A 22,528-nucleotide genomic window follows, 5' to 3' on the forward strand; every position below is an offset into this window, starting at 1 on the left:
TAACTTCCTGAATGTTCAAAGCTCAAATTATAACAGATGTATTAAATTTTCTGCTTTAAAGCTGTGGGTTGTAATATAAAATATAATAAATATGCATGCATGCATGCACACACACCATCACCACCACCACCACCACCACCACCACCACCACCACCACCACCACCACCACCAGAAGTATACTTTAAATAAATTATGTGTATAAGTGTTGGTCTGCATGTGTGTATACAGACTACGTGTGTACAGTGCCCCTGGAGGTCAGAAGAAAGTGCTAGATTCTGGGGAACTAGAGTTACTAATGTCTGTGAGCTGCCAGGGGATGGGGAGCATGTGTTGGTATAGCAGCACCCTTAAGCGGTGAGCCATCCCTCCATCCCCACCTGTATTTCTGCTACAGCTACACTGTTTAAGACAAAGAGTGTGTATTTCTGGCCTTGGTATTCAGAGAAGGATTATAACACAAAATGTTCATTAATAGTTGATATACTTCTACATAGCCCCAAACTATATTTTTATCTTTATCTTCATAAAGCAGTCATCAGCTACAGTATAATGGAGCTAGAATCCCTAGACACAAACATTTCTTCACTAAATTCATTTTATAATGTATCTAGAAACCATTAATCTTATTTTTCTCAGCAATTATCCAACATCAGAAAATTTAGTATTTACACATTGAGGTTTTAATTTTGTAAATTCCTTAAGGTAAAATTGTTATTGAAAATAATGTTATTATATTTCAAATAAGAATTTGTAGCGACATTGCAATAGAAATCACTTAATTTAATGGAGTTTTCAATATTGTGTGATTGAATTACTTTTAGCATTTCTGTGGATTTTATTTATGTAGTTAGATATTTATTATAGGTATCATAAATTTTTTGTGAAAGGTTAAAAACATTATGTACAAATTTTATGTTTAAATATAAAATATATCATGTTACTTTTAAAGCCCAGAAAAAATGCAATAGACATAAAGTATATTTAGTATTAGCCACATACTATTAGCACAAAATAGCTTATATATACCCAAGTCTGCATTCACACATCTGTACTAATGTTTGCATCTAGCAGATGTACCAGTGTGTGTATACATTGATTGCTCCTACTTCCGAATTAGATTTTTTTCTCATTCTAAATAGGTCAAACATGTTACAAACAAGTACAAATAAAATCTATAATATCTGTAAAGCAAACACTATTCTGCTCATATCTTGACTATATTTTCTCTTGCAAAAGAGACACAGAATCCAAACACATAATATGCCATGTCACATTGAAACACTGTAATGTTAAGTATGACCTCCAAAAGAGAAAATAATTTGAGGACACAATAAGTCAAAGTGCCAGGCCTCACATTGCAAGACTCCCACCACTGCATTCCACCAGGTCCCACACTGAAACACTGTACAGACAGAGACGTGGCATGGGTGAGTGATGGGTATTGGCAATATCCTCAAACAAGTTTCTGCTCTGAAGGAAACAGAGAGATGTGGCTGCTTATATGTCAATAATTTGAAGGAAAAAAATGGTTGTTTCACAACCACAGCATGAAGGCGAAATCCTTGTGATTTGACTGTGGACAGCTTTCGAGAAAATGTCAGAGTTGCAGTAAATCTCAAGATCAAATGATACATGTGATTACTTGTTTTGTCTGTAAGATTAAAAAAGATTTTATTTCACTTCTATAGGAGACTTTTTATGCATTATGGTGATTGTATCTTTATATTAGCTAAATATTGATGAAAATGATTTATAATACAATTTCCCATAAAAACTGAAATAAAACGAAATAATAAGAGGGCTGCTATACATGGTCTTACCAAGTGAAGATAAGGCATAGTAATGTAGATATCAAAATCAAAACTTGATTAAACATTGCAGACTGGGTTCGTTGAATGGCTCTATGAAGATCATTCTAGAATAATAAAAAGCATATTTTAAATTTTGATAAATACTAAATATACATGAGTTTAAGTATCAAGTATCCTCTGAATGCGTAATATGTAGATTTAAATGAATTTAGGAGTATATTTTTATTTTACATGGATCTGGACATAACTTACAATACAATTCTTGTTACAAAGACAGACTACAGGAATACCAATAAAGCACTAAAGTTCAGCACACTTTCATTGCAGAAAACAGATTACAAGCTGCATTTATTACTCCCAGACATACCAAGCTCACTACGATGGTACAGACTATACCCTCAGTACTCAAGAGTCTAAAAAAGGGGAATTGTGAGTTCAAAACCAGATTGGGTTGTATAAGAACAGACCATCTCAAAGACAAAACCAAAAAGAAAACAAACAACCACCTCTTCCAACGGTAATGATCCCACGAAAACAAAAAAGTGCAAAATTTCACGAAAATAATGTATCAATGAATGGAGCAGTGGAAGGAAACTGGAACTGTAATTCAAACTCACTAATGAACCATTACATGAATTAGAGCAGCCTGTAACATAGGAAGAAACGATTGTCCATTAAGAAATACTAACATTGATTTCAGTAGTGTTAATATTAAAAGAAGTAGGAATGAAGGAGTGCATGTTGAACAGACATGTGCAATACTTCCCAGACAATAATTTTTTTAGAAGCAACCTGGTAACACAGATGAAAATATTGAAGCATGTCATTTTTATTTGGTGCATTCATGAAATAAGTAATTACTGAAAAAAAAATTCAAACTTTAATCACTTAAAATCCTAAGAGATGAACACTAATAGTTACACATGCGCCTGCATATTGGAAAATTTTGCTTTTTATATAAAATAAATTGTCACTGTTGAAATAAAAATATGCAATTGAAAATAGTTAAAAATGGTGTGTCTAAATGATAGTTTAAGAAAATCAATTAAATATTGTTACAATGAAGTATTTAATAATATAGCACTCTACCCACTACTTAGCAGTATGTGACAATTTCAAATAAAAAATTGAATTAGTTAATTTCAAATATGACTTGTGTGCATGTATCAAATAAAGTATGGAAATAATTAAAAATATTGAATTCAAATGCCAGAATTTTTTACATTTTATTCACAATTTTCTGTTAGTCTCAAACTTTTAATGATTCACTTTTATCCATCTCATAATCAGGGGAGCATGAGAAAATAAATGTCACTAAGAAAATGATCTCAGTTCATTATTTTAGTTTTCGGTAGTGCATTAAGCCATAAATGTTATGAAAACAAATAACAGAGTTTACTGGCCCGAATGTCATCTCTTACTCTTTAGCTTCTCAGAGCAGATGAGCTAATGATCAGAAAAATAATCTAGGACTCGACATTCAGTGGGAGCTGGAAAAGCTAAGTACAGAACAGCAATGGGCTGTGAGTCCTGAACTAATATTGTAAACAGTCTCTCTTGAATACTGACTAATAGTTCCTGTCTTGGAGGGGTTGCTAAGTATACAGCAACTCACAGAGGTTTATTTGATTCTGGGTGCATTTTTTCATTAGCAATTGATTCAGTCAAAAGGTAATTCTTTGGGGCCAGGAAGACAGCAGGAGGCACTCCACAGGCCATGTTCGCCCACACTTCCCTCCCATTGGCCCTGTGCTTTCCTGGGAATCGTGGGTTACTTCACATAAGTAGTTAGAAACACTCATCTGCTGTAAATGCTCAAATGTTATTCTAATAATTCTTTGGCCAAAGCTTTTGATATAATGCCTGCTTAAAGGTCATTTAAATGAAAAACAAGTGTTAATACTAACAAGAGTAATTTTCCATGAAATGCAATCAACATTACAAAACCTTGCACACACCAGATATAGTATCTTACATGTCATATGTGTGTGTTTGTGTGATTACACTTTATGTTCACAAAAAGTTTACAACTAGATTACTTTTATTTTTTTAAGATGAAGACAATAGCACAGAAATTAAATCAGATGTTAATTAAAGTGCCCAGTATATATATTCAGTAGGTCAGCTGTGGCTTTAAAGTAAAATGTCTCCATAGACTCATGTGTTTCAACACTCAGTCCCCAACTGGTATACTAATTTCAAAAGTTGTAAACACCTTATTCTTGTATTTAAAATTCATATCCTGTGTGTGTGAAGGGGATATATATGTGTGTGTGAGTGTGTGTGAGAGTGGGTGTGTGTGTGTGTGTGTGTGTGTGTGTGCATGTAGATACCATGGACCCTCTATGAGCGCATGTGGGTATCATGGACCTTGTGTGAAAGTTGGAGGACAATTGCAGTTCAGTCTCTCCTCCAACCATGTGAACAGAACTCAAGTTCTCAAGCTTGGTGGTAGTACTCTTCACCCACAGATAATCTGACCAGCCCAGTAGTGGAATCCTTAGAATATATATCCTTCCTGACAAAATCGATCACCGAAGACTCTGAGACTTATAGCTCAATCACATTTCCTGCTGACTCCTTACTTACTAACTACAAAAACAATGTGACTAGTATATTTTGGCCTGCCATAGCTTCTCTACCATGATTGCCTCTGGAACCATGAGCCAAATAAAACCTTTCTTCATTAATTTTTTTCAGGTGTTTGGTCACAGTAACAACAAGAGAAGCAGAAAAAAAAATAAGTACTCCGAAGTGGGTTTGTTGTTGTGATAAAGCAGATAATGTAGATATTATTCCCTTATGCTAGTTTGAAAACATATTGTGGGAGAGCTTTAAATTCTGGGCCTAAGAATTTTCAGAATATTTTAAGCAGAACTTAATGGGCTTTTCTGGTAGCAGTGTGGAAGAACAGAGGCTCAGCTCACAAGACTTCAGAGGAGATCAAGAACTCTATAGAGAACAGGGCTGAAGGCCATTGGTGTGGTATTCTGAAAAGAAATCTAGAAGCATGTTGCCTATGCCCCGATAACTTTAGTGAGGCTGAGTTTTCAATAAACCAATATGCTTAGCATAGGAAAGTTCAAGACAGGATTATATTCAGGCTGTGACACTGCTCCTATCGACTCTTCTCATATAGGTTTCATTGAGAAAGAGCAACATCTGGAGCAGAAAGATGTATTCTTTCTAATATGTCATTTGACGGTAGAATAAATGAACTTCAAGTTGAAGGCAAGGGTGCTGAAGAACAGCTGTAACTGCTAAACAGATTAGCACCATAAAGAGCAGACAAGTGCTCTCACTAGGGTCAGCACACAAAGCAGCTGCCTTCCCAGCCTAGAGAAGGCAAAAATTGGCAATCTCATTGAATAGTAGTGGTTTTACAAGCATGAAAGATGCAAGATTTAAAAACCCCAATTTTAAAGGGCAACTGAGGCCAGGAAACGCATGGCAGGAATGGAGTCTTTGCAAGGAGGCCATGAGAGGCCACTGAAGAAAGCTTATAACGGTGAAATCTAGATTGCAGTGGAGAAATGACAATATAAGAGACAGCCATACCCTGGGATGTCTGCTAAGGAAAGCTGTAGACTTGTAATGACCAGCTAAAGAGAGAGGAGAGAGGCTATGTGTGCTACAGGTAGCAGCCATTAATATCAGTGTTATTACTTGAGCTGAGCTATTTACAGCACAAGCCTTAGGTGTTGGAAACAAAGCTTCAGGATTTCACGTTTTCCATGCTAGGCTTGGTCTTATTTTGGTAAGTATTTCTTCTCTATGGCCATAATTCTTTGGGAAATACTTATTTGACAGGGCATATTAGAAATGGCTAACATTTTTTAGGGGCTCGCAGTTGAGAAATTGCTTCAGAATTCAGAAGTGCTTGGACTTTGAGCTGTGTGGGAGCTATAAAACAAATAGGGGCTTTTGAAATGGGAACAAATACATTTGACCTTACGAGGAGGTCATGGGCCTATGTGGGCCCAAAGACAGACTGTTGTGGTTTGAATGTAAAATGCCCCCAAAGACGCCTGTGTTTGAACACTTGGATATCAGCAGGTGGCAGTGTTTAGGAGGGTTATGAGAACTTTGGGAAGTGCAGCCTTGCTGTAACCCTTGGGATTTTAATGTCTGGTTCCACTTCCTAAACACTTTCTTGCTTTCTGACTCGAAAACAGGACGTGACCAGCAGCACTCCTTGCTGCTGCTAAAATGCCTCCCCTGTTGCGATACAATGCCTTCCCTTCTGTGGTGCACCATAGTCCTTGGAATAGGAAACCAAATAAATCTTTCCTTCCTTGAGTTGCTTTTCATCAGATATTGGTCACAGCAAAGTGCCTTATTCCAGACACACATTAGCACTTGAATAAAGAATGCCTAATTAATGAATGCCTTCCAACTTGCTTGTAAGTAATGAAAACCTGTGGTGAGCACTTTCAGGTCATAGGGACAAATAATTCTTTCCAAAGAGCAGAACGTCAACTTTAGATGTGGAAGACGACTACAGCACAGCTGTGAATTTTGCATGTCTTTTTCCATCAGCTCTGGGGACTAGATCTGCCACTCAGCTCAACACCACTGAATCTACGATCACAAAAGAGGAGCTACTCATTCTGAAAGGGCCTCACAAACCCCCACATTTTTACCAAACTTGAAATTATTCACCATTAATAATAGACAAAAACATCCCTAAGCCATAAAAACTAAGGCTTGTAAACTATCAACTACATATGCATAAACAGGTAGCCTTAAAAATGAAGAGTGCTCCTCTTCAGAGGGATTGTTCAGACATTTGGACCTGTGTAAAAAGCGGTTAGGTGCTGGATTGATAACTTCAAAAAGCCTGAACCATTTTCTTTATCTGTAACCGAACCCTTCAATACCTAGGGAACGCAACACAAGCATTTTACAGATTTTCATTCTTATTAGGATATAGTAGATTAATCACTTACTTTTTATTAACCATGATGTACTATTTAATTATGTAATCTATATAGTACATTAATTACTTAGCAGTAGTTTACCACTAAACATTTAAATAAAACTATTTTGAGACAGTTAATTACAGTAAAAGTTTTAAAATTAACACATTTAAAATTTCAATAACCTTGAAATTGAACAAATTCTGTGTTATGTAAATTTATAGGGGTTGATGCAACGGCAAAGGAATAAACTAAAAGCCAAATAATCTTCTGCTTCTAGTGAAACATTGAAAATAAGTAAGACATAGTGGGTGCTTGAAAAATATTTTTGTTTTGAACTTTACTTTTATTACTTACAATCATATTTTCCAAGGCATGTTTGGCAAGCCAACAGTTTAGAAAAACTGGAACAAATAGATTCCTTAAGGTAGGCCAGAATATCTGAAAAATAAGTGAAAACTCAACTTTAATCTTATAGCAAGAAATTGTATCTAGAGGATTAAAAGGAAACATAAAACAGAATAAAAGTTTAAAAAGAAAGAAAGAAAAGATGTAAAACAGTGCCAAATCCTTTAAAATCAACACTAATGGATGGTCTTTCACTCATTGCTGAAATCTTTCTTGGAGAAATTAGTACTGAAGCACAAAGTAAGAGGCTTCAGCAGATGTCAGACGTAACCATGCTGAATCTATTATTAAATCTCAGAATGTGGTTTTTACTTTGCTGTTCCTCCACCTCAGGTGGTAAAGAGGTACAAGAGGAGTCTTTTGAAACGTATCACTGTCTTCCAATTCAACCACTTAAATGATGTTGAGAAGCTGCATTCATTTGGACTTATATTTAGAAAGCTTGTCATTTAATCTAGTTCAAACTCTCTCTGTAGATAAGTCACTCAAATTAAAATGCAAGTGAGGAGCAGCTCCAGATAATACCTACTTATCTTTCTTTTATCACCAAATAAAGTCCAAACAGTTCTAATTCCAATAATCATTGCTATATCAAAATGATATTAGAACCTACTCTTACGAATGGCATACTCAGGGTTACATATGTGTGGAGCAGAGTGACTGTAGCATAGGATTGTTTTTGCAGGAGGGTAAATTCAGAACATTGAGGAGGAGCTGGCTATGTGGCTCTGATTCACATTCCTACTAATGAGGAACTGAAGCGGACAAATTCTATAAACAAATTAGAAATGAGCCTGAGCATGCTCCCTAGAAATGAGCATGCTCTCAGTATGAGAATTGTGGTAAATATTTCATACTATTAGTTTCTATTTTGAAAATTCCACAGTATAAATAATGTAATTTTGAGGATCTTTAAATAATACTAATATCTATTCAAATGAGACCTCTACATACACTGTATAATTGTTTAAAAGGTTTCCCTTTGCTGTTGTACTGAAACTTACTAGATTTCATTTAATTATGCAATTCAGTTATCATCCAGACTTTATTCTCTTTAAGGAGCCAGATTCTACTCAAAGTCTGAATCCATGTCTCTTATATTATGTAGAAGTTTTTATACTTAGAGAATTTATTAAAATCTAATGACAAATAACACTCTTTAAGAAGCTTAGACTTACTGAGATAATGAAGGGGACCGCATTGATTATTTCCAAGATGAATGGGATTCTTAAAATCTGTTCCCAGATATTTCCCTACAAATAAATATTGAATAAAAGCAAAAGTTAGAGAAGTACTAGGACTCAGAATTTCTCTAGTAATGCCAATGCTTTTATTAACAGAATATTGGATCTGTATATGAATGCAGTAATAGTTTTTAAATTAATTTTAAGCAGAATTATGTTCTTTGGTTTTGTAATGTTAGAACTAAAGTAAATAGCCAAAGTAGACCAGGCAGAGTGTATATAACATTTGAATCCTATAATACACCCTAAAAGAAATTACTAGTAAATAAAGTGCATTAACAGGACCTTACGATAAACTGACACAATTTGTTTCCACGATCATGGCTATACTAGCACACTGTAATTCAGCTTACGTCCTTTGTAAATCACGCTTGTTTGTTACATTCAACTGGTATTTTTTTTTAAGTTTAATGAATCATATATATTCTAATCTCCTAGTCTGTAATGTGAATTTAATCGGGACTGAGTACATAATTTACGGGGCCCAGAGAATAATGAATATATGGGGCCTCTTAACAATTTCAAGGGAAGCTATGAGAGCATTAAAACAGTCACAGAGATCTTGCAGTTGTGGAACCTTTTGTCATTACACGGATGGCATGCCCATGAAGTTGACCTTGATATTTAACATTTGGGTATGGTCTGTATGTGCCATGTACTAAAAGCTCGATCCTCTGTATAGAGACTTAATGGGAGAAATGAGTCTAAGGCTCCTGGTAAGGGGGGTAACCTTTGCAGGGGATCAATATTGTGTTTGTGGGATTCCAGTGAGTTCCAGCAGGGGAAGATTTTCACAATCAGAGCAACCCTGGCATGTGACCACCCCTGGCTTCCTGTCTGACCTCTTACACTCTCCAATGCACACTTCCTTACTGTAACATGAGCCAACACATGGTCCTTGAAAAAGTCAAATACATCAAACTACCTCATAAAGGACTTTTAAACTTCAGAACTGGATGACAGAGCCACCTCTTCCTTTGTGAAATACCAGCCTTAGAGACCAATACAATATTGAATGGCAAATCCTAAGAATGTCCTCAAACGTTTTAAGATATAAAGAGATCCATGAATTGGAAAAGCAATTAGAAATCTGGATTGCCCACATTTTCCAATTATCATATAACATTAGGTATAAATGAGAAGTTTTCAATATTTCTTGAGGTTGCAATGGCTCAGTATATTGCAGTGTATAGGTATGTCCCTACCCCAAAGGCATTGTGCTAGATCATCTATTTTCTAGGTGCTAAGGTGCTAAAAATGTTTGTCATATTAGCTCCTAACCCTCCCTCCTGTTACAGCCAATGTGGTAAGGGAGGGAGCCCGTGGGGGATGGGAGCACACAGAGATCTTTTCTGGAAAGAAATGTTATGAGTGAAAGGATGCCTTTCTCTTCACTTCAAGCTAAGTGAAAAGGACTCAGAGGAATCACGTAGCTTCATGCAGACTAGAAGCTATATTTAGCCCATGCCTAACACATGAGGAAAAAATAAGGAAAGAAAAAAAAAATGAGAGACAGGCTAAGAACAACCCACAATCGCTTATATTATGTCAATAATTTTTTGGGAGCAAATTTGATATGAAAATAAGAAAGGGAAACTGATCTCTTCTTAAGTGGTTTTCCCTCAAGAAGTGTGTGCCTGAGGTGACAGGGGACTGGAACAGATAGGGACCTCAGGAGCCTGAGATCTTTATCTGACCCTGCGAAGAAGCTAGCCTGAGGCACTGCATGTGGGATCTTCAGCCAAAGGCCCCAGCAAGACCACAGAAGCTCTCACAGAGAAGGAGGAAGAGTTTGCCTAGTCATTCCAAAGTATGACACACCAGACTGCTGTGCAGACACTGACCACATTCCCTCTTGGCTTTGTTCTGCTCTGGGCTCCCAGGGCAGTTGGCAACAAACAGAGTGGAAACGGAAGTGGGGGAGAGCCCCATGATGTGGGTGTCCTGAAAGAGGGTATCCATGCTCTTGCAAGAAAATTTCCAAATTATGCATCAACTGCTCATTCCATCCAACCAGCATGGAGCAGCGGGGAGAGCATGGATTTGGAGAAGTATAGGATGACCAGACTTTCCGAGACACTCAGATTTCTCCAAATGGCCAGTTTTAACTGAGTTTAGTGATGTCAGGTTACTTTTTAGTTTACAGGATAATATTGTTCCTATCAGTACATCCATGATTATGACTCATTTTCCCAGTCCCTGTGATGCATTGGACAAATTCAGTTCATAGTAATGTCTCCTGACATTCTGCTCAGTTTAACATATGATTTTTTTAAATGATTTTTACTTAAATCATTAAAGATGTCTTACAACTGGCACCTGATTTGCCTTGTTTCTTTCTGAATTATCTTTCATATTGGGGAACAAGTTTCTTTCTAAATTTCTGTGTTCTTGTTGTCTAGAGAATGAAATCCAAGTCCACAGTTATATTACATGAAGATTCATGATTTTAACTCTGGCTGCTAGTTTAGCCTGTAGTTAGACTGCTCCTCTCTCCATTTTAAAATCACCCACAGATTCATCCATATTAAATTTTAGAGTTCCCTGGACCTTCCAAGCTTTTTATGCTTCTGAAACTTTGCTCACATTTCTCCCTCTGGATGATATGCCTTACTCCCACACAAGAGTTTGTAACATGGATTGTTCTTATTTATATACCTACTAGGACTAAAGTAAATATACAAATGAATAAATGAATTCCTAATGATTATTTCACACCTTCCTTTCCTTGAATGTAATGTTTTATTTTAACTGAAATATATTCCTTGTTAATAATCTATATTGAAAACCTTTGAAAGAAATTTATAATTGGCAACTTCCACAAATGTAGGTAAATACAAATCACTAAACATGGAAACTAATTTAAACAGAAGATTTCAAAAGTGTCTATCTGTATGTAATTCTAAGGACTTTTATCTATGCTTTAGCTACAATTTACAATCATCAATAACCTGTGACTTCCAACCAGTTTATCTATTGTCCAGATCAATACCCCACATTTGAAATTCTGACTCAGGTCAAATATTTAATCCACTATTCCATATTGAGGTCTTGAAATCATAAATGCAATATGTCTGAAAGCCAAATTTATGTCTTGCTCCTGATTGAGCTCTCTCCCAGTAACACAAATCAAGTATCCTTGAACATCCTCTTACACCACGCTTTCCCATACCACACAAATGTAATGCATCAAAAAGACAAAAAGATTTGCAAATAGATCATGAAATTTTTCTAGTTCATGCTTTGCTTTGTTTTCCCTCTCTCATCTAGTCAAACATCCTAATTAGCTCATCCATTCCTGCTCCACAGGAATTTACCTATACAATCTATAACTGCATTATATCACCAATGTTGCCAATATATCAATCCAGTATTCCTTCACTCCACTCACATTAATACTCATCCACTCTTCACACACTTTAACAAATGAACGTCCTATTATAATGTACAAGACACTATTTCAATTGGTGTATATTGAGTTCTCTATCCTTATTTTTTTAATTTAGTTTTAATTACAAGTAAGTATGTGTGCCAGTATGTGGGTATTTACACCTGAATATGGTACCCCAAGAGAACAGAGGCATTAGATTTTTCTAGAGTTGGGGTTACAGAGATTTTTGTGGACCCCCGACTTGAGTAAAGGGAAGCAAACTGATGGCCTCTGGCAGAGCAACAAGCACTCTTAACCACTGAGGCATCTCTCTAGCCTTCTACCCTTATTTTAAAAGCCATTTCAGCTCCCAAGTAATTTTGATGCATAAAATGTGCCATGGTGGGTGCCTTTGTATCCAAGTCTTCAAGTGGTCTCCCTTCCTGACTTCATTGTACATACTAAGCTACTCTGAGGAGTTTGATTGTTCCTTTGTTTCATTTTGCTTTATCTTTCCGAGTCATCCTGACATCAGTCACTCTAGGAAAGACATGGTCCAAACACAAGGTTTGGATACAGCTAGCACACTAGAATAGATTTCAAAGAACACAAAGTGATTTTACAGAAACACAGCTCAAGACGCTGTGATCTGGTGGTTGCCACACAAGTGCCACAAAGGAGGAAGTTCCTAAATAAAGACTGTGATTACATTATGCTGACCACACCATGGCTGATTCTGTGTGTGTGTGTGTGTGTGTGTGTGTGTGTGTGTGTGTGTGTGTGTGTGTGTGCTACAGCAACTGAATGAACTTCCCACTTAGGACTAATTTCCATGGTCAAACTGTATAGAGGAATAATGTGTTTACAGCTAAAAATAAACACATATATTTTCAGTGATATTCAGTTTGCTTAATTCCTAGGTCTCAAGTTATCTTCTGAACTAAGTGATGCATTCATAAATTATCTTCCCTAAAATAGTTATTAAAATAAATATAGAAAGGGTCCATGAGTTTCACTGGCCATTAGGAATTCCCCGGGGACCTACAGCATAAGAATCCACAGTACAAAATTAAATTATGATGACAAAACAGAGCATGCATTGACAGAATGCCAATATGCAGTTGAACTATAAACAATATTCAAAGACAAGTAAAGTGGCTCTCAAAGTCATATCAAACAATTATTTCACTTAATTTACCCTTCATAATACAAACAAAAAATGTTTGCTCCTTCTAAGAGATAACATTCTATCAATTCTATTTGTGTGATGCTAGGTTACTCTTATTGGCAGAATTCAATAAAATGTAAGTAAACCTTAATCCAGCCATTTCAGTTACCATGGGCATGCCAGTCTTTAAACTGTAACAAAATGCATGACAGAAAATGTACTAGATATTATCACCAAGGAAAGCAGAAATCAATTCCAAATTGATTTCCAAAAGGCACTTATTATAAAAATTGCAGAAATATGGCAACCTAGGTGTTCTAAAGCCCAGTTTGAACCTAAGAATTATATATAAATATATTATTCCTTGTGGGTTTTTTTGAGATTGTATATTAATTACATTTTTCCCCTCTTTTTCTTCCCTCTAAACCCTCTCATGTAACCCTCCCCCACTCTCCTTCAAATTCATGACCTCCTTTTTCATTTGTTGTTACTGCAAATACGTAAGGGTTTATATACACAGATATACTCCTTAATATAACCTGATGGGTCCATATAATATTACTTTTGAATGTATGTTTTCAGAGCTGATTGGCACTGGACAACCAATTAGAGTGCTCTTCTCTGGGGAGGACCACCTCTGCCAATCCCAGTTTTCCTCAGTTGCCTGTCATTCTTTGTGAAGGGTTGAAGCCTTATGGTCTTTTCCACATCTGGTTGGGTCTCACCCTTGTTCAGCTCATGTATGGGCAGTCTGGTTGGTAGGAGTTTACTGGTATAGTTGTGGATGTTACTAGGAGACACAATCTCACAGCAAATTCCCTAATCCTCTGTCTCTTAAAATCTTTCCTCCCCCTCTTCTGTAATCTTGCCTGAGCCTTAGGTGTGTGAGTTAAACATTTTGTTTAAAAGGGATAAAAGCAAGAATGCTTAACTTACATAATGAAAAAATCCGATAGTTAATCTTCTTTGAATAGATTTCAAATAGTATTATGAAGCTTATAGCATTAAATGCATGATTAGCAATATGTAAATTTTAAATGTCTAGGCATGGGAAAGAATCCATAGTATTTAGATGTGCTTGAAAGCATCTAGAAAATACAAGTTTTTTTTTTTTTCAGATAAGTTACTCAGTTGCTATATTTCTCAGAAATAATACATTTTTAGAGTAATTATGGAACAAGTAATCATAGACTTAACAAAAGCTTCTAGGTGTGATGAAGTTTATTTGTAGAGCTTTGGAAATCATGCTGATGTTTGTTTCCTTTTCCTTTGATTTAATGAATATGTATGTATAAATAGAGTTCTATTTTAAAAGCAGTTGATAAAGACTTAGAGGGTAGTTATGGTGCCAGAAGAATAAGAACTTTAGTGTTAGGTAATTACTGTGAGTGTTTTGCCAAGCAGTTATGAACATGAATGGAAGGAATACATGAGCACAGACCTACACATCTAAATAAGGGAAAATAATGTTCATTATGCCATGGATTTGTAATTCATTATGTGCTAATTTCCACATGTACTTTAAAGTTTTGTTCTCGGTCTCCATGAGAGATTAAACTATTGTAGTTGTTAAAACTCAGTTCATTCTCATTATAGAATGTTTGATGTCGGGGGGCTTAAATGCTTTTTAATATTGTATTTTTAAATATTAAATACATAAATATCAATGTATTTGTACAAATACATGGAAGAAATATATGTTTAGTGTCTATTCACATTGAAATCTCAGATCTCTGGAATTTAACAATGTTAAATATAGACAGAATTTATAATGCAATTAAATACCATTTTTTGCAAACCTGTCTTCTACTTTTTAAAAATCCTAGTTTGTAGAAAGAAGCAGATTTTAAATTCTTATTTATAGGCCATAAATTATTACCAGTTATTTAATTTATTTATTGAAAAGAAGTTACCCAACACTGTACTGGCTAGGTCAAAAGAGTTCATGAATTTGACTAAATTTATGAGAGGAAAAGAAGATAGTTAATAGAAATTTATTCTACTGTCACAAATTCATTTTTATCTTTTCTATTTCCTTTGTAACTTTTTGGACTTTAACATCTATTTCTCTTCTAGCTAAGCCATTAAAGTTTATGGAGGTCAGAATAGAAATATTATATATCATCAAGCCCTGTCTTCTAAGCCTTGTAATGTTCTGCTCTCATTTTGTCAATGATAGGAAGTAATTAATTATGAATGCCATCATCATATAATTGCAATGGAAAGTTATCCTGAATCTCTTTGTATATTTTAAATGACTTCTTCAATCAGAGCTGGGAGTCCTTTTAGCAAAGCAGAAAAAAATTTTTTTTTCCTATTACCTTCCGTTAGAATTTGGAGGAAATACATTTACAAATGAATATTAATATCTGGCTATGTTATGTCTCTTCAAATAAGCATGCACAAGTGAAAGAGACATGACTGATATATCCAAAACACCCACATGCCTACTTAGATGTAAGTCTTCTATGCCTTACATTCAACATTCATTACACGGCTGAAGATTAAACAATTTTAAAGACAATCTTAGCTTTTCAATTTTTCACTTTAGGTAATTGAGAATCTAGAGACATATACTCATCAGGACAAACTTATAGTACATATTCTCAGCCAGGAGACACAGATTATTAAAAGTCTATCCCTCCGTCAATACAGAATATCACTGGATTAGGACTTTCCAAGTAATGTAAATATATGTGACTTCATCACCCCTCGTCTTCCATATTCTTGTATGAGAATGGAACCTCATCCCAGTTGGTGTCTAAATCCCAGTTTCTTTGTCTGGCTTCTCATTACTTTCTATGAGATTTCTTCTTCCATCATTCTTCATTCTCCCTGTATTTTCTCTCTTTAAGCAATGCAGAGAGCCTCCATCATCTCTGAGTCCCTCAATCCTATTAGTAAATTCCTAACCCAGTAAACCAGCTTTCTAGATTAAACATATTTTATTCTCAATGGTGTCCATTAAGACAGATTTCTGAAGCCAAAAAGGAACTCACTGCCTCTTTCAGAAACCTCAGGCATTTTTCATAGTTCACATACTCTCTCACAATGTTGATCCTGCTTAGACATTTCTAACAGCTTGGTTCTCACAATGTGTTTTTAAACTCTCCATGTTCTTATGCTTATTAATTTATTTTCATACATGCTTATTCATTAGATTTGCCATCACAGAAATTGATACTGTTTTCTAGGTATTTTAGATAGGACTAATGAAAAATTAAATAGAAATAAAATAGACCTAGAAGAAATGTTGATTGAGTTTGCAAATACTACTCGATCAAAATTTAGGACTGAAAAGTAGTTTAATCTTGGAAATTAGGAAATACATAGTATCAACAATTCTTCCAGAATTAGAACCTTGTATTCTTATGTCACTATGTGTGAACTAAGGACAAGTAGTACTTTCTGCCTCCACTTCTTTTCTGTCTTCCAATTGCTGTATATTCTCTCTAAAACCTGTAGGTGATCAGCTATACCCCTCAAATCCTTGGCTTCTACTTTGATGCTGATTCTTTTCCGTGAGAATTCCTGGACTCCCTTTATCATTTCCGTGAACATGAACATTGAGTTTTAATGAATCTTCTAGAAGATCTTAATCCTCACTCTCAGGTGTTTTCATATCATGACTCTCTGTCCACCACCATGTCACAATTTCCAAAAACAATTCTGCTCTACCCAGATTCTACCTTGATTTTTTTCTTTATATTATAATTCTATTAGTCCTCCTACATTGTTTCTAGTCATCTCAATCCAGAAAAACTTAAAAATGTCATTTTAATTTCCTTTTCTTCATCAACCAAAACCAATCAGCTCATCATTTATTTATCTTCTGCTTTCATAATCCTTCATCAGCTACAACAATTTATTTGACCAAGCCTAATTCTCCATTTTTATTAGTTTGGGTTTTTTTCTGTTTGTCTTTTTGGTTAGATGAGCTGGGTTTTTTGTTTTGTTTTGTTTTGTTTCATTTTTTTGTTTGTTTTTCTTTTTTTTCTTAAGAGCCTCATGAAGCTCAGGCTAATTTCCGGCTTGCTACATAGTTGAGGTTGGCCTTGATTTCTGGTTCCTTCTATTTTTATCTCCAAAGCCTGTAATTACAGTGGTGCATAACCATGCCCAGCCTCATCACTGATTTTCTCTACATACTGTATCATTTGTCACTAGAACACATGGTCTTTACTATGAGATGTGTTGTGGAGTTGTGTTACCCAGAGGTTCTGACAATTTCCCATCCTATATTGCCATACAAGGTATCAATATTTTAACCAAATGTAGTCATCTATCATCCTCCATTTCATATACATATTCTTTTATTTACTCCTTTGCTAATTTGCCTACCCCAATGACCCTGTCTTTTCACATAGCCTTGTTAAAGTCATTCATAAAGGACTCTGCTTATCACTAAGGTACTTCTTTTTATCCTAAGAAACATTCTTTCTTTTCCTGCACCCATCATATTTATTTATACCTGTCAAACACTACTTCCTGCTTTCTGATTTATATTTCACTAATTTGTATAGTTTCCCCATCACCCCATTTTTTAAAAATTGTAAACCTATTGAGAAAAGGGCCATGAAGTGTAGAGTTCCTTAAATGGGAGCACTTCATAAATACTTGAAAAACTGTGTTAACCAAACAGAACTGCACCAGTAATTAAAATAATTTATTAAAATAACTCCTAAAAGACACAATTGTTTTCTAATGTTTTTAACAGATTAAGAAAAGAGATTGAGAACAATAAAAATGAGTATCATTCCACTGCCTCAATAGAAGCATGCCTATAATGGGTAAGTAAACACACAGGAATTAGTGAAGTACTTCTAAGACACCAAGGAAAATCCAACCATATTACTATAGTTTTTTTTATCACATACTAGAGAGGCTCTGAATAATTAAAGCGGTTTAAGAAGAGCCTGCCTTATCCCCAAGTATGAATTATAAAAAGAAGAAAACTTGGTAAATGCCAGCAGTGAGTTCTACAGCAGAAAACTAATTAGACTAGCTTACCTTATAACTGAGATAACCAAGGAGTATTGTTTCAAATAGACTGATCAATGCCACTGAGACCTAAAAACAAATTGTAACCTAATGAGAAAATGCAAAGTAAATAAAATATGTTTTCACAACGTGCTAGTAACTGTAAACAAGTATGTGAGAATGTATACATAGCTGTACATGATATATATACACATAATATAGAGAGAGAGATACACATATATACACATAATTTAAGTGGTACTATTACTTAAATTTCAATCAGCAGGTGAAGAGATGCACACAATATTATACTACCTCATATATTACAGCTTAGCTTTTATAATTTCAAATTCTTTTTTTTTTCTTTTTTTTTTTTGAGACAGGGTTTTTCTGTGTAACAGCCCTGGCACTCCTGGAATTCACTCTGTAAACCAGGCTATCCTGTCCTCAAACTCACAGAGATCACCTGTCTCTGCTTCCCAAGTGCTGGGATTAAAGACGTGCACCACCACACCTGGCAATTTCACATATTCTGAATGAATATTATTAATTCAATGTCCTGAATATAAATATCAGAGTTAAATATTCAAGCTGACTAGAGTGGGCAAGATTCATTGTGGTAGCCCACTAGGTTTTCTAGTGGCTGTACCCAGCAAGACTGCATGGGAGGTTGATTGGACCACAGGCCTGAGTATTAGGTGTTTGTAAGGGTCTACACTTGACTGTGACTAGCAAAGGGAGAGTCTTTTGCCCCTGCCCTTGGCATTATATAAATAGACCTTTGGAATAAAGTTCTGGGCCAGTGGATAAGGATCCAGGCCCACCCAAGTCTATCCTGTGTTTTCTCTCCCCTCTTTACTTCTCACTCTCTTATCTCTCAATCCTCAAGAGTCCCTGAGGTAAAATAATGGTGGGGGCTGGTCTCCAACAAGACATAAAAATTAGGATCAAAGCCGGGCGGTGGTGGCGCACGCCTTTAATCCCAGCACTCAGGAGGCAGAGCCAGGCGGATCTCTGTGAGTTCGAGGCCAGCCTGGGCTACCAAGTGAGTTCCAGGAAAAGCGCAAAGCTACACAGAGAAACCCTGTCTCGAAAAAAAAAAAAAAAAAAAAAAAATTAAGATCACGCACAACTGTTTTTCCCAACATCACTGCTTAAATCAGCATTTCCCTTCAGAAAGCCAAATACAAGGTTCAAACTGAGTGTATTGAATCATTTTGTCTACTTCAGGCAATATGTAATGCCAACATCCTTGAATATACTAAAATTTGGCTATTTCAGCCATGTAGGATATTTTGAGGTTACATAACAATTCTGTGACCAATTGTGCTTTTCTGGTTGGAAATGCTGGTTTTGTGTCATTTGAGACAAGGGTCTTTCTCTGCTTGCTCAGAAGTATATGCAATTGTTACTGTTAGTTTCAGGACACATTGAAGCAGAAAAATAGGTAGAGAAATAGATAAATTTTTCTTCAGTAATGTTTCATTTATTACATAAGTGAACTAATTACAAGTGTTTTCCCTTTGTGATGCTGAGGAATTGAACCCCAGACCTCTCACATTCTAAGCAAGTATTCTCCCACGGAAATACATATCCTGCCTTCTCATTAGTGTGAAATGGACAGTAGAATGAAATATGCAAGCACAAACAGGAAATTATTCAAATAACAACTATACTTCTTGCTAACTAAGGTTTAAGACACTTTATAATCAGAAATGATGTTTATTAGGGTTTTAAAGTTGTTTTCTACTAAAATGAAACTTTTGAATTTATGTGAACAGCAAATTTTAGCACAATGAAAACAGATGAATGTCCAGCAATACAAGTAAAAATCTATCCAAGCATTCATGCAGCTGGTCATATTTATAATAGGAAGCTAAGAATATTTTTATTTTCTCCACAAATCTTTTATCTTTATTATCTATGCTATTTTCTAATAGCATATTGCTACATGAGTTCTAGAAAATTTTAACATGCTATGTTAAGTACTACTCAGAATAAAATTTAAGTAAAAGCAATTTTAGGAAACTATAGGACTCTTTGAAATATTAATTCATTCTAAATTTTTATTAAAGAATGATAGAGGATTTACATGAGAGACCATAAGACTATATTTTAATGAACATCTAACATTGAGGAAGGTATTTGGGAAGGATTATTTGTATACCAATTGACATTTGCAACAGTAGTTAGTGTAAATCAATGTAATTAAATTCACTTAATTGAAGTGTACATAGAAATTTTTAGTTGTAGGCACAATCATACTACATTTTCAAAATCATTTACTACCATACCTTATGTGAAAAGAATCAGCATGGCTTTTTAGGCCATCAAACTCCTGATCTAGACAGAACTACTAAAAGTGAACGCAGGCAAAATGAATCATAAAGTTTTTTCCTGCAACTGCCAAGTCTTCTTTATGTTAGTGATCCTGTTTTCCATTTAATTTGCACTTTTAAGAAATAACATAAAGTTAAAAAATTACCTATAGCACATAAATATAAGGAGAAGTGACAGGACCTTATCAAAACAATTATGTTCACCAAGAATGATAGAAACAGGAATTAAGGCTAGGCGGCTGACGCCAAGAAACCCAGGTCTATAATTCAGACAGACTTTCCTCTTGTCTATTGTCTTATTTTCTTAAGACTTCATTGGCCTTCTAAGTTTATACATTCGTTTATTTAGATTCTTCCATGTTCCTCTAGAAAAAAAAAAAAGTACCCACAATTGTGGTGCTTGACTGATCTGAAAGGAGTTACATAAATGAGTCATGGAAAGAAGTTTGGGAGACATGGAAGGTTGAGACATTTCTTGGCTTTTTTGTTTATTTACCTATTTTAATTTTCCAGCATTCTCTGAAGTCTAATCCAGATTGCAAGGAAAAGAATCTCGAAAGTTAGAATGCAAGGCTCAGGAAAACAAGAAGAAATAAGTCAAAATGTGAGCCTATCATGTGCATTAAAATTAGCCATAAAGGCAAACTCAACTTGAACATCAACAGTTCACTTCCCAACTGGTTATCTCTATGAAATATTAATAAATTCAGAAATAGAGGAATAAAACAGAATTGTACATAACCTGTAAGCCCCATAAAGGTAGACTTCTGTTAACCCAAAATATGTGAGACCTATGGAAAGAAAAATTAAAAGGTCAGTTTTTTTAAATGTGAAAAATCCATTTATTACAAAAATTTGAATATACTTGAAAGTTTATCAATAGCAATTAGCATATAAAAGACAACAAATATAGAAATAGCATGAGAAGCATGAGAGTAATAACGTGGATTCAGCGTTTTAACTAATATCCATTTCTACTCCAATAAAAACACATCACATTTTAATTCACCTTTTCATTGCTGTTCATAGTAAATGGAAAACAAAACAAGCCATTAGTTAGAATGATATGGCAGGACAGGAACATCTCAAAATCTTTGCTCCATTATCCACTAAAAAGTCATTAAAGGCTCCTCTACAGATACAAAGACTTTGTTTTAAAAGTATTTGTAAGCCAGGCGGTGGTGGCGCACGCCTTTAATCCCAGCACTCGGGAGGCAGAGGCAGGATCTCTGTGAGTTCGAGGCCAGCCTGGTCTACAAAGTGAGTTCCAGGAAAGGCGCAAAACTACAGAGAGACTCTGTCTCGAAAAACCAAAAAAAAAAAAAGTATTTGTATTAGAATAATACACAATGAACAACACAAGCAATCAGAATAAAGTTAGTAACTAAAAGTTTAGAGTACATTAATAGCTTATATTTGCACTTCTATAGCATATATTTAATCCAAATAAAAATCAAGTTGACTGAGGTTAATATAGACTATATGTAAGATCATGTCCTTATGTGAAATAATTGTCCATAGGAGTCTTCTTTAACTGTTACTTTACTCTTTCTGAAATTAACAAAATATTTAAACTCTCTAATGAACACCACAACAGAATTAATATACCACTAATTATACATGTAATTGATTGAATCAGGAGTCATTCAGAAAAATAAAATCTACTTAGGAAAAGATGAAAATTGTTCTGATTTCATTTTTTGTGAAACAAAAATGACCCTTAGATACAGTTAACACAACCTACTCTTTGAAGTTTTTAAAAGAGGAAAAATCTCATAAAGCATTAAATGCTTTTCCAAACACTGGAATTTTCTTTTCATTGTATGTAGGATAATAAGAAAGCCATAAACTCTTCCAATTTTGTTTACTTCAAAAAGCTTAAGGGACCACAGAAAGACACTATGCTGAACATTACTATACAGTACTCTAGAGTTTCACAATCTGCCTGGCTAAATGATATCTTCAATTACTCCAACCCAAACTTGGGATTTCCCCTCAAAGTCTGTTGTCAGTTTTAACACTGTGGATTTCAGAAAGTGGCTTGGAGTCCATTGCGTCTGCTCACAGACACTCTTCTCTGCACCCTTGACCCATTAGTCAGTAAACCACTTCAATACTCCCCACCAAGTACATACAGCATCCATGTACTTTCATCTACACCACACGGACCCCTTCATCTACGTACCTCCCAAAGTGGGCATGGTAACCCAGAATGAGGTCTTTAATTTGGCCCTTTTGAGAGCTTACTAATTTTTTAAACCTACCAAAATCAATTCATTTGCCATATAT

At 35.2% G+C, this 22,528-nt stretch overlaps 1 protein-coding gene across 5 annotated transcripts in view; it reads right to left on the reverse strand.

Annotated features, from left to right (window-relative positions):
* Window positions 1-22,528, reverse strand: part of Kcnt2 (potassium sodium-activated channel subfamily T member 2) — a 258,356-nt gene that overhangs the window by 214,045 nt on the left and 21,783 nt on the right. For 4 of the 5 annotated variants that reach the window (XM_059280315.1, XM_059280313.1, XM_059280314.1 and 1 more), the window contains 5 exons: window positions 20,982-21,030; window positions 17,931-17,990; window positions 8,317-8,391; window positions 7,088-7,171; window positions 1,821-1,915 (listed from right to left, as the gene is read on the reverse strand). In XM_059280315.1, coding sequence (XP_059136298.1) covers window positions 1,821-1,915; window positions 7,088-7,171; window positions 8,317-8,391; window positions 17,931-17,990; window positions 20,982-21,030 — 363 coding nt within the window. Of the gene's footprint in view, window positions 1-1,820; window positions 1,916-7,087; window positions 7,172-8,316; window positions 8,392-17,930; window positions 17,991-20,981; window positions 21,031-22,528 lie in introns of those variants that run through there. The other variant, XM_059280316.1, reaches the window with a different exon arrangement.

Source organism: Peromyscus eremicus, chromosome 15 (assembly GCF_949786415.1).
Source record: "Peromyscus eremicus chromosome 15, PerEre_H2_v1, whole genome shotgun sequence".
NCBI classification, from domain to species: domain Eukaryota; kingdom Metazoa; phylum Chordata; class Mammalia; order Rodentia; family Cricetidae; genus Peromyscus; species Peromyscus eremicus.